The sequence below is a fragment of the Muscardinus avellanarius genome (genome assembly GCF_963383645.1).
Source record: "Muscardinus avellanarius genome assembly, chromosome: X".
Classification (NCBI taxonomy): domain Eukaryota; kingdom Metazoa; phylum Chordata; class Mammalia; order Rodentia; family Gliridae; genus Muscardinus; species Muscardinus avellanarius.
This window is the reverse complement of record NC_137792.1, coordinates 115,764,269-115,777,152: the sequence shown is the minus strand read 5'-3', so window position 1 is coordinate 115,777,152 and position 12,884 is coordinate 115,764,269. Positions and strand designations below refer to the sequence as shown.

Below are 12,884 nucleotides of genomic sequence, written 5' to 3'. Positions count from 1 at the left end.
CAAACTTACAAACCACTGTAAGTTTAGAGACCACTACCCCCTAATTTGACCCTTTGTTGAAAGGAAACAGCATACCACGCTCCCCTTTCAGTTTACAGAAATGTGCTAGACGGGCAAAAAGCTCTTTTCTTAGAGAATACAGATACAAATTGATTTCACAATAGTTAGATCTTTTTTTTTTTTTTTGTGGTACTAGGGGTGGAACCCAGAGGCTTTCTACCTCCGGGCTATACTCCCAGACCTTTTTTTATGTTTTATTTGGAAACAGGGTCTCACTAAGTTGCTGAGAGCCTCACTAAGTAGCTGAGGCTGGCTTCCAACCTGTGTGATCCTCCTGTCTCAGCCTCCCAAGCGCGGGGATTATAAGTGTGCACCACCACGCCCGGCCAATAGTTAGATCTTAATCAGTAAAAGTTACTGTATATTTTATCATAAATGGATATTCTTACCTATCATGTCTTTCCCTTCCCTATACATGAAATATGCCTATGTATCTAAGTTGTACATAATTCTTGTACCAACTTTACTTTTTAATTAGTTTTATTTTAAAATGCATACTTGGGTATGTAGGCAATTTTTTTTTGCGGGTCTGGGGATTGAACCCAGGGGTATTTGACCTCTGAGCTACACTCCCTGCCCTATTTTTTATTCTTTATTTTGAAACCGGATCTCACTGAGTTTCAGAGGGCCTCACTAAGTATCTGAGGCTGTCCGCGAACCGCGATCCTCTAGGTCTCAGCCTCCCGAATGGTGGGATTACAAGTGTGCGCCACCACGCCCAGCTTGTCTAATTAATTAATTAACTTATTTATTTTTGTGGTACTGGGGTTCCTGGAAACCCTTCTACATCAGGGCTACACTCCCAGACCTATTTTTATATTTTTATTTGGGAACAGGGTCTCTTAAGCCAGCGCGGCTGGCTTCGAACCTCCGCCATCCTCCTGTCTCAGCCTCCCAAGTACTGGGATTACAAGCATGCACCCCAGCTTGCAGAATTTTTTTTTCAGTAGAATGCCATTTGGGTTCACCCTTAAGTGAATAAGATGAATTAAATTTGAGGTGAGTTGTGGGATATTTTGCTTCATTCATGATTTCCTTGTTACTCCATAAAATTACAATAAATATTTTTCATTTGTATCACTTTGAATCACCTAACTTAGATAAGCTTTCCTGAACCTGTAATACAGTAAGTAATAGATTGATAATACCATGTAGCTAAACCCTTTGTTTCTAAGACATAAAATTTTAAACTTAGAATACTGATGTAGATGTCGTTATTACTAGGTTTCTATGGATAGATTTGAGACACCATTAGTGAAAGGGTCCCCACTGACTTCTCTTTTCAGTGTTCAATTGCTTTGATTTTTCTAGTCTTTATTTGGAAAGCTTATGTTTGTTTCTGTTTGCATTTTATTTGAGAATTATGAGAAAAGTCAATTAACAAGAATCTTTCTGTAGAATTCCAAAGAAAAGTAAAAGTTCTGTTAGTGTTTTTTCTTATACTTATTATGTCAGTTTTGTAATGTTAAAGTTTTTTTTTTTTTTTTTTTTTTTGGTACTGGGGTTCCTGGAAACCCTTCTACCTCTGGGCTATACTCTCAGACCTATTTTATATTGTTTATTTGGAAACAGGGTCTCTTAAGCCAGTGAGGCTGGCTCCGAACCAGCGCGATCCTCCTGTCTCCGCCTCCCAAGCGTGGGGATTACAAGCGTGAGCCACCATGCCCAGCTAAAGTTTTTTTTATTATGCACATATTACTGTAATTTTCTAGTTTCAACCTGGGGTCATTATGTCATTTGAGATTATCCAAGCATGTGAAGAAGTAGCTTTCCATCTCCTCAATTCTTCATTTCTCTCAGCAATATTTTGTTTTTAGCATACAGATCTCACATGCATATCTTCTCTCAAATGTAAGCGTAAAAAATATTTAATGTTTTAATATTATAAATGACATTTTATTTTTTTCAGTACTGGGGATTGAACCCAGGGGCATTCTACCTCCAAGGACCACCTCCAGCCCTATTTTATTTTTGTGTTGAAACAAGATTTTGAGCCGGGCGTGGTGGCGCACGCTTGTAATCCCAGCATTTGGAGGCTGAGATGGGAGGATCGTGGTTCGCGACCAGCCTCAGCTACTTCGTCAGGCCCTCTGCAACTCAGTGAGACCCTGTTTCAAAATAAGGAATAAAAAATTGGGCAGAGGGTATATCTTGGAGGTCAAATGCCACTGGGTTCCATCTCCAGACCCACAAAAAAAAATAAAATAAAATAAAAAAGAGATTTTGCTAGGTGGATGAGAGTCTTAACTGCTTAGTGAGGCTGTCCTGGAACCTGCAGTCCTCCTGTCTCAGGCATGCATCACCAGCCTGGCGTATTTACAGTTCTTATCTGGAAGACTGAAGGCATTGTTCAGAAAGTTATATTTTGTTTTCATTTCTGTTTTAGCTCTGAGAAGTCCAAATATGGACATATCTTCTTCCCCAAATATTGGGCTTCGACGCAGTGGTCAAATCGAAGGTGTTCGACAGATGCATAACAATGCGCCTCGGAGCCAGATGGCCACTGAACGCGATCTCATGGCCTGGAGCAGGAGAGTAGTGGTCAATGAACTAAACAATGGGGTTAGTAGGTGAGTCTATAAAGTAACATTAAAAAACATTTAAAGCTTTCTTTTAGTAGGTAAATTGTGCTAAATTAGCCCAGTAATTCAGCTATTTGAATCTAGTTGAGTCATGTAGTAGTTTTTCTATATTATGCCAGGGCACAATTATTTAATTATTAATCTTCAGTTTCCTCAGTATTATGCTTAAACACTTCAGGGAATATTGAAAATGCCACCCCAGTACTTGGGAGGCTAAGAAATAAAATGTCCCGGGTTCAATTCCCAGGATTAAGAAAAGAAAATCCAAAGCACGATTTCTTTTCTGTGAGTTTATAGTATAGATTAAGATTTAAGGATTTAGTATTATTAATCAGGGATACACACTCTATACCTCAGTATGAGGTATAATTAAAGTGCACCAACTAAAAGTAACAAAAATAGAGAAAAAAGCCAAGAGGTCATATGTGATTAACTATGTGAATGGTATGTGGACCTTTCGTTCAACCATGGTTCCGAGAAGGCCATCAGCTGGATATTGGAGCAGATTCCATCTGCTTTCTGCTGTACGTAGGGAGAAGTAACAAGAAAAAAAGGGAGACCTAGTCAGTTTGTGGATTGAGTGCTAACTCCTGGTAGTAGAGCAATTTGAAATAATTCTTTACTCCAAGCGTTAAAAGTAGAATTGAAAGCATGAATTCAAATAGGTATTTGTACACCACTCTTAATTGCATTGTTATCCATAGTAATCAAATGGTAGAAATGACTCAAGTGTTCATCTGAATATGAACAGGTGAACCTTGGCATATCCATGCCGTGGGATGTTATTCAGTCCTAAAAAGGAAATGAACATTCATAAACATATCAAAGTCAATCACAGAGGGAAACATGAGAAGGAGGGAGAGGGACGGGTTGGGGTGGGAATTGGGGCAGGGCTAAATGAGTGATGTGAGCATGTATGCCTCCACCATCTTGCACCCCATTAAGATGCATGACTACAATGCACCAATAAAAAAGTTTTAAAATAAACTTTATTCTATAAAAATAAACTTTGAACATGCTAAGTGCAAGAAGCTAGATACAAAAGGACAAATATTTTGTGATTTCACTTAAAATATTTAGATTAGACCAGTTCTTAGATTTGCGACTGTCAGACACTGGTATAAAGGAAAGATAGGAAGATTTTTTTTTTTTTCTTTTTGGGATTGAACTTGGTCTCCTGCCTGCTAGGCAAGCACACTACCACTGAGCTATATGCCCATCCCCTGGGGTATTGTTGCTTAATGATTACAGAGTTTATCTTTGTAGTAATAAAAATTGAAAATAGTGGTAATGGTTGTATAGCATAATAAATGTAATTTAAGCCACTGAAAATAGTATTTCTAATAATGATTAAAATGGCAAATTTTAGAGTTAAATATATTTTTACTATCTGACTTTCAAACTGTTCATTTCCTCTTTGATAATTTCCTGATATTTTAGCCTTTGATTTATTTTTAGAGTTCAGGAAGAATGTCGAACCACAAAAGGTGACATAGAAATCAGTCTTTATACAGTTGAAAAGAAGAAAAAGCCATCTTATACTACTCAAAGGGTAAGTTTAGTTTTACAGTATGTTGAGATATACTATGTGCAAATATTTTGCAGACACCATTTCTTTGAAATCTAGAAGTTGTATATAAAGAGACATATTTTAATAAATGACTGCTTACAGGGAACTTATTTTTCAAGCCCTGTTTTTTATTCTGTATTTGAAAACAGGGTCTAAGTTGTGGAGGGCCTCACTAAACACCCTAGACTGACCATGAACCTGCCATCCATCTGTCTCAACCTCCTAAGTACTGGGATTACAAGCATGTGCCACCCCACCAGGCTAAAATCTATTTTTTTTTTGCGGGTCTGGGGATGAAACCCAGGGGCATTCAACCTCTGAACTACACTCCCAGATATATATATATATATATATATATATATATATATATATATATATTTTTTTTTTTTTTTTTTTTTTTTTTTTTTAATTTTTTTTTATTTGGAAACAAGGTCTCTTGGCTGGCTTCGAACCTGCACAACATGATCCTCCTGTTTCCGCCTCCCAAGCGCAGGGATTACAAACATGCACCATCATGCTCAGCTTGATTTCTGTTTTTATTTACTACTAAACTGATAATGTTGAATATCAGATTTGTCTGAGACAAAGAGTAGGTACTTAAGTCTGTAGGCATTTTGTGTATATTGAAAGTGAGAAACATTTATGTATAATATTAGAAAATGGCCCTTGATGTTGATTTATAAGATTTTTAAACTTGTTTACTCCTAATGTCATATTAGGGTTATAGCCATGCAGTGTGGTTTTATAAGTTATAATGACTTATACTTGTAAATGCTCCAATAAAATAGTTTCAACTTTATTTTATTATTATTATTTATTTATTTATTTATTTATTTTTGGTGGTACTGGGGTTCCTGGAAGCCCTTCTACCTCCGGGCTACACTCCCAGACCTATTTTTGCATTTTTATTTGGAAACAGGGTCTCCTAAGCCAGCGCGTGGGGCTAGCTTCGAACCTGCGCGATCCTCCTGTCTCTGCCTCCCAAGCGCGGGGATTACAAGCGTGCGCCACCACGCCCGGCTATTATTATTTTTTTTGTGTGTGTGGTACTGGGGGTGGAACCCAGAGGCTTTCTACCCCCGGGCTATACTCCCAGACCCATTTTATATTTTATTTGGAAACAGGGTCTCAGTAGGTTGCTGAGAGCCTCACTAAGTAGCTGAGGCTGGCTTCGAACCTGCGCGATCCTCCTGTCTCAGCCTCCCAAGCGCGGGGATTACAAGCTTGCGCCACCACGCCCAGCTTTATATTTTATTTGTTAAAAATTAAATCTTGCTGGGCATGGTGGCATACACTTGCCATCTCACCATTCAGGAGGCTGAGACCAGAGGATCACGTTTCAAGGACAGCCTCTGCTACTTCTTAAGGCCCTCCACAACTTACTGAATTGCTGTTCCAAAATAAAGAATAAAAAATAGAGCTGGGGCTGGAGCTCGGAGGGTTCTTAGAACATCCCTGGTTTTCATCCCCAGTACCACAAAAAAATTTTTTTGTTTACCTGTTTATTGAATGGATACACAGCCAGCTCTTCCTATAACCATAAGTGAATTATCTATAATGATTCGATTATTTTCTCTTACATTGTCCACAAATAGCAGGAGTTTCAATGTGATAAAAGGGACTAAATATAACATGTACTTTCACTTTGCTCCAAAAATAAAATTATACATTGTATATTACTTTTCATATGTAAACTGAATCTTTTATATCGGTGTAAGTACCCTAAAGTTTGTATTTTAATTTTTTATTTCTAATAACTTCCCTGGTGTTTTCCTGTGGGGTGGGGAATTGGGGAATTGGCAAAGCTGAATTTAAATTTCTCAAATTTTAGGCATTTGAACAATGGAATCCAATTATGTACTTTAACAAGTTTTCTTAGATTTGTAAATAGAACTAAAGAAATACATGTTTATATAAATATAATATAGATATCTTGTTCATCCCGTAATAATTGTAAATAATATGGCATATGTAAATTCTAGAAAGGCAAATTCTTGCAGCACAGTCTTTAATTTGATCACAATAGGATAGTAATAAATATAAGAAGAAAGTGCATTAAACATACCTAATATATTGTTATAGTTATATATTTGTTTTCTTTTTTGCAGTTTATCTTCATCCTTTACCCCTCTTCTACCTAATTGGTTTACGTTATATATTTTCATCTTTGGTGTGCTCACGGAGCTCTCTATTTTCAAAATCTCTTTTTCTCCTCATTAACAGAATGATTATCAGCCTAGCTGTGGGCGATCTTTGAGGAGGACACAACGCAAGCGTCAACATACTTATCAAACGCGGTCCAACATAGAGCATAATTCACAAGCATCAAGCCAAAATTCAGGTGTACAGGAAGATTCAGACAGCTCCTCAGAGGTTAGATATCTGCTGTTAACTTCTTCAATACAATTTTTTGTTTCTTTTTTTGTACGATCAATTTGGGCTGACTTTTAAGGGTCACTGTAATAATTTATTTTAGTAATTCTCTTATATTTTTCATTCATAAGGCACAAACTTGGATATCCTATTAAGCTTTTTAAAAGTGTCTTCTCTTAGCTGGGTGTGGTAGTGCATGCTTGTAATCCCAGTGCTTGGGAGGCTGAGATAGGAGGATCACAGTTTTGTGACCAGCCTCAGCTACTTATTGATGCTCTCTGTGACTTAGTGAAACCCTGTTTCAAAATAAATAATAAAAAATAGGGCTAGGGAGCTGGACGCTGTGGCGCACGCTTGTAATCCCAGTACTTGGGAGGCTAAGATAGGAGGATCGTGCCAGTTCGAAGGCAGCTTCAGCTACTTAGTGAGGTTTCCAAATAAAATATAAAGTATATCTGGGAGTGTAGCCCCGAGGTAGAAGCCCCTAGATTCCATCCCAGTATCATAAAAATAAAAATAAAAAAATAGAGCTGGGGATATAGCTTGGAGGTAGAATGCCCTGGGTTCAATCCCCAGTATCAAAAATAAATAAATGTCTTATTTATACATAACATATTACCTTGGTTAGGATATCATAAATGCCAGCAAAAATTGGGCTTCGAACAGTGAGAAAAGACAGAGGGCATCTTAGAAAGGAGAAGTGTAATACAAACAGTTGTAATATGTCAAATAGTCCCAGAACTAGTTGACTGTGTAATCAGCATATTATACATATTTTCTGTTACTGTTGACTTTACCAGTGATGGAGATTATTGAGTGTTGATTTGTCTCATACCTACCTATTTTCCTTGTAATGAATCAAGAGGATAGCAGTTCTTTTCTACCTGTTCCTCTGTTCTCTGATCCTTTTGTTCACTTAACATCTCTACTTTTTAAGTGCATAAAAAGGTTTTAATTATACATTGACAATGTATGGTACTCCATTATTATCCTGCCATTCATTTCTTAAACTAATTCTTTTCAGAGAAGTCTCTCACAGTGTATAACTTGATCTTAAACGAATGATCATTCATTATATTTTAAACTGTATCTAGGCTCATGGATTCTTTTATGTCAATAACATTATATGCGACACAATACTAAAATTCATGAATTGTAGACACATATATAAAATAATTATATACATTTTAACTAGAAAGTGGGGGGAATAAAAAGTTATAAAACAAGTAGTAGCTTACTAACGAATACTATGCTAGCTAATGATACCCATGTATCTCAATTGCTGGTTGTTTGTTATAGGAAGATGAAACAGTTGGCACAAGCGACGCTTCTGTAGAGGATCCTGTTGTTGAATGGCAAAGTGAAAGCTCTTCCAGGTAGTTTTAGTGGTTTTGATTTAGTGAAAATTATTTCGCAGTTTTAATACAAAATTATGATTTATAGGAATTTTAATAAACTAGAGTTAAAATAGTATTTTATAGTCGAAAGACTACTGGATTGGAAGTCTAGGGACCTACTGTTTTATCCTAGCACTTTCAATATATTTTTGATGTCACTATGAGCTTTTTAGTTCCTTCATAGGTAAAATAGTCCTTTTTACTTCCAAGATTCTATATCCTGGAAACAGTACATATATATTGAACTATATAGATTCTGTATCTTGGTAAATATATATATATATATATATATATATATATATATATGGAGAGAGAGAGAGAGAGATGTAGATATTTTGGTTTTAAACCACCTCATTTGATCATTTCTAGGAAAAAGGTAAATCTTAAACATTTTCTGGTTTCAATAGCAATTTTAAATATATAAATATTAAATATAGGATTTTCAGCATTATACTTTAAGAAGCATTTCATTGAAAGCATTGATAGTGATCAAAATTCTATTGACATTTTTCTCTTTCAAGCATACTTCATTAATAAATGCTATTTAATAACATATTTCATTTATGAGGCAAAATTATTCCTTTGTATACTTAAGTACTCATAATTTTGATTTATTTACAGTGATTCATCAAGTGAATATTCTGATTGGACAGCAGATGCTGGAATAAATTTGCAACCTCCAAAAAGACAAACCAGACAGGCAACACGGAAAATATGCAGCAGCTCTGAGGAGGAGAATTTGAAGTCAGTAGAAGAAAGGCAAAAGAAACCTAAACAGACTAGAAAAAAGGTTTGTATCTGAATAGGTTGTTTTGGTTTTGTTTTTGCCTTTGATACTTGAATATTTAATAGTTATATTTCACTTTTCTCTGAAAATATTCTACCTGAGAAACCAACTAAAATAAGAGTAATTCATATTGACATCAAAATGAAAGGTGTGTGTGTATGTGTGTGCGTGTAGTACTGGAGATAGAACTCAGAGGCATTCTGTCTCTGAGCTACATACTCAGCCCTATTTTAGTTTTTATTTTGAAACAGGATCTCACTTACGTTGTGACGGGCCTCACTAGGTTGCTAAGGGTGTCCATGAACTCTTCCTGTCTCAACCTCCCAGGTACTGGGGTTGCAGGCATGCACCACTGCGACTGGCTCAAGGAGGTTTTGAAATTTTTGTTATCAAAGGTTTGTTCATCATTAACTAGAAGAGTTCATCACTATATATTGGCTGTTATTTGTTAAAATGTTGCAAAGTTCTAAAATAATAAGCCACCATAGTATAAAGTATTATACTTGTCATGATAGGAATCATAAATTTATATACATTTTTCTGGTTTTTTTGGTGGTACTTGGGGTGGAACCCAGAGGGGTTCTACCTCAGGGCTATACTCCCAGACCTTTTTTTTTTAATATTTTATTTGGAAACAGGGTCTCACTAAGTTGCTGAAAGCCTCACTAAGTAGCTGAGGCTGGCTTCAAACCCGTGCAATCCTCCTGTCTCAGCCTCCCAAGCGCAGGGTTTACAAGCGTGCGCCACTACACCCGGCTATATACATTTTTTCTTGAAGAGTGGAAGAGTTTAATACATTGTATAGGGCTCTTTTTCCATTCCTTTGTGTTTTTAAAATATTTTTATTGGTGCATTGTAGTCATACATCTTAATGGAGTACAAGATGGTAGAGGCATATATGCATATATAGCTCAATTAGCCCTTACCCAGTTCCTGACCCTTTCCCTCCTCCTCCCTCCTTCTCATGTTTGGCTAGTGATTGACTTTGATATGTTTGTTAATGTATATCCTATACATTAGGGAATTTCCCTCTTCCCTCCTCCTGTCCCCCTCAGTTAGGTCACCTTATTTGCTCTTCTATTGTTTCTCCTTCTTTGTCTAGAGTTCCTCCTGTGACTCATTTTCTCCCTAGCTTTGCATATTAGGGAGAGCATCTGATTTTTTACTTTTTGTGACTAATCTCACTTAGCATAATGTTCGTCAGTTCCATCCATTTGTCTGTCAATGACATAATTTTGTTCATTTTTATGGCTAATAAAATTCCATTTTGTACATATCCCATAATTTTGTAATCCATTTATCTCTTGATGAACATCTTGGCTGGTTTCATAGTTTGGCTATGGTGAATTGTGCAGCTATGAACATAGATACACATGCATTAGTTTGGTAGTTTGGTTTTTATTCTTTCGGGTAGATACCCGGAAGTGGTATTGCTGGATATGGTAAGTTTGTTCCCATTCTTTTGAGGATTCTCCATACTGTTTTTCAGAGTGGTGGCACTAATTTGCAATCCCACCAACAATGTCTTAGAGTTCCCACTTCTTCACATCTTTGCTAGTATCTGTTGTCATTTGTGTTTTGAATGCTCACCATTCTAGTTGGAGTTAGATTAAATCTCAGGGTAGTTTTGATTTGAATCTCTCTGATTGCTAATGGTATTGAGCATTTTTTTCATATATTTATTGGCCATTTGAATTTCTTCTTTCATGAAGTGTCTATTTAGTTCTCTTATCTATTTTTAATTGAATTATTTGTTTCTTAGCAGTGATTTTCGTGAGTTCTCTATATATTCTAGATACTACTCCTCTGACTAAACTACACTACAAAGCCATAGTAATAAAAAGTTTGGTATTAGCACAAAAACAGACACATAGACCGTGGAACAGAATAGAAGACTTATAAACAAATCCACACACTTATAGCCTATTTATTTTTGACAAAGGGGCCAAAAACATACACTGGAAAAAAATAGCCTATTCAACAAATGGTACTGGCAAAATTATTTAACCATACATAGAAAAATGGAAATAAAGCCCACTTTCTCACTCTGCACAAGAGTCGGTTCAAGATGGATCAAAGACTTGGAAAGTAGATCAGAGACATTACAGCTCTTTGAAGAGAGCATAGGTCCAACACTGCGACACATAGGCACAGGTCAAAACATTATCAACAAGACCCCAAAGGCACAAGAAATTAAACATAAAATCAATATGTGGGATTGCATGAAACCAAAGAGCTGCTGTATACTAAAGCAATCTATCAAGAACCTCAACAGAGAGTGAACAGAACTGTAGAAAATTTTTGCAAATCAAATTTTTCCCTCTTTGTAATTTCACCCAAGATGGCACCAATACTTAACCAAAGTAGTTGTTTTGTTACTGGGGGGAGGTCTGTTATCACATGAAATTAAAAGCTATGCTCTACAGCTCTCCACAAATACCTAAAAATCAAATTGGCAGAAAAGTAGGTTTTAGCCTGGCATGGTGGCGCACGCTTATAATCCCACCCTTTGGGAGGCTGAGACTGGAGGATCACGGTTCACAGACATCCTCAGCTACTTAGTGAGGCCCTCAGCAATTCAGTGAGACCCTGTTTCAAAATAAAGATTAAAAAATAGGGCTGGGGGTGTAGCTTGAAGGTCGAATGCCCCTGGGTTCCATCCCCAGACCTGCGAAAAGAAAAGAAAAGGAGGTTTATTCAATGCCAGTTTTGAAAGAAGCGAAAGAAAATATTTTTTCTTCCAAATCACTGCATTCTGAGAATTCAAGGGCAAAAGAATCTTTATAAGACAAGGGGAAGGTGGGACAAAATCAGGAAGTGCACATATGCAATTTAGTTAGCCAGAACACCTGTCAGTCTCAGCTTCCTTTCTATCTATCAGGCCAGTGTTGGGCAGCCTTTCAGTCTTTACCTCTCAGAAAAGAAGTTCAGAGGTTGAAACAATTCTTTATTCTCAGTCTGAGGAAGCTGTCCTTAATTTCAAAGGGAATGCTTTTCACTTTGAATGTAAATTTAAAAAAATATTGTCTATATGTCTGACAACCAGTTGCATTAAAAACAATTATATTCTTGATCATCACTATTTTATTAGGAAAAGTTATTTTGTCACTATCTTACTGGAAAAATGATTTGAATTCATGTGGTATTCTGGAAAGATGAAGAATAAAAGTTGCAGTTTTGAAATGTTATATAGTGTCAAGTTATATTTTAGCCAAAATTGAGGAATGTGATTTTTGTTGGTACAAAAGTTATGTGTAATTGCTAAAGGAAAATGTTTAAAATTTACACGTTTTAGGTTTTCTTATCATGGGATATTTTATAGCTTTCAAACTGTTTATGTATTTGTAAGACATAATGTATATTTATAGACACTGTAAATGTCTTTATATTTTAGAAAGGAGGACTGGTTTCGATGGCAGGTGAGCCCAATGAAGAGTGGTTTGCCCCTCAGTGGATCTTGGATACCATACCACGGCGTTCCCCATTTGTCCCACAGATGGGAGATGAGGTAATCTTTTTCTACAGGGATCTTGCTGTATTGTCCAGCCTGATCTTGAACTCTTGGGTTCAAGCAATCCTCCTTCAGCCTCCCAGTGCCTAGGAATATAGGTGTGCACCATCGTGCCCAGCAAGATGAAGTAATTGTTACTTGTTAAAGCCAGTTTTCCTTGGTGCCTCAAGAGCACTAACTTTAATCTGTTTTAAGACATAGATTTCAATCCTCTTATAATAATGACCTACTCTCTTAGCTGCTCTGATCAGTTTTTTAGTTCTTGCACACATTGATCAAATCTTACTTTTGTTTTGTATCTTTTATAGAGACTGTCAAATTGTCTTCAATAAATTAGATACTTAAGGATCCTTAAGATAAATTGATTAGCTTTAATATAATTGGCTTGATTTTTATCTTTACTGCCATTTAGAACTGAAGGGTGTTTGTGGTCCTCATTCAAATCCTAATATTATTAAATTATTCAACTTGATAGAATTATTCAATGAAGAAGCCAGTGTTCTTTTTTTTGTGGTACTGGGGATGGAACCCAGGGACATCTGAGCTACACCATTAGCCCTGGTTTTTAGTCTTTTTATTTATTGGGGGGAGTACTGGGAATGGA

At 36.4% G+C, this 12,884-nt stretch overlaps 1 protein-coding gene across 1 annotated transcript in view; it reads left to right on the top strand.

Annotated features, from left to right (window-relative positions):
- BRWD3 (bromodomain and WD repeat domain containing 3) overlaps positions 1 to 12,884 on the top strand; it is a gene marked incomplete at both ends in the record, with an annotated part of 105,934 nt that overhangs the window by 66,810 nt on the left and 26,240 nt on the right. Inside the window, 6 exons of the mRNA XM_080719644.1 lie at positions 2,447 to 2,630; positions 4,101 to 4,194; positions 6,436 to 6,585; positions 7,885 to 7,961; positions 8,604 to 8,772; positions 12,164 to 12,277. Of these exons, the coding sequence (XP_080575770.1) occupies positions 2,447 to 2,630; positions 4,101 to 4,194; positions 6,436 to 6,585; positions 7,885 to 7,961; positions 8,604 to 8,772; positions 12,164 to 12,277 (788 nt within the window). The remainder of the gene's footprint in view (positions 1 to 2,446; positions 2,631 to 4,100; positions 4,195 to 6,435; positions 6,586 to 7,884; positions 7,962 to 8,603; positions 8,773 to 12,163; positions 12,278 to 12,884) is intronic.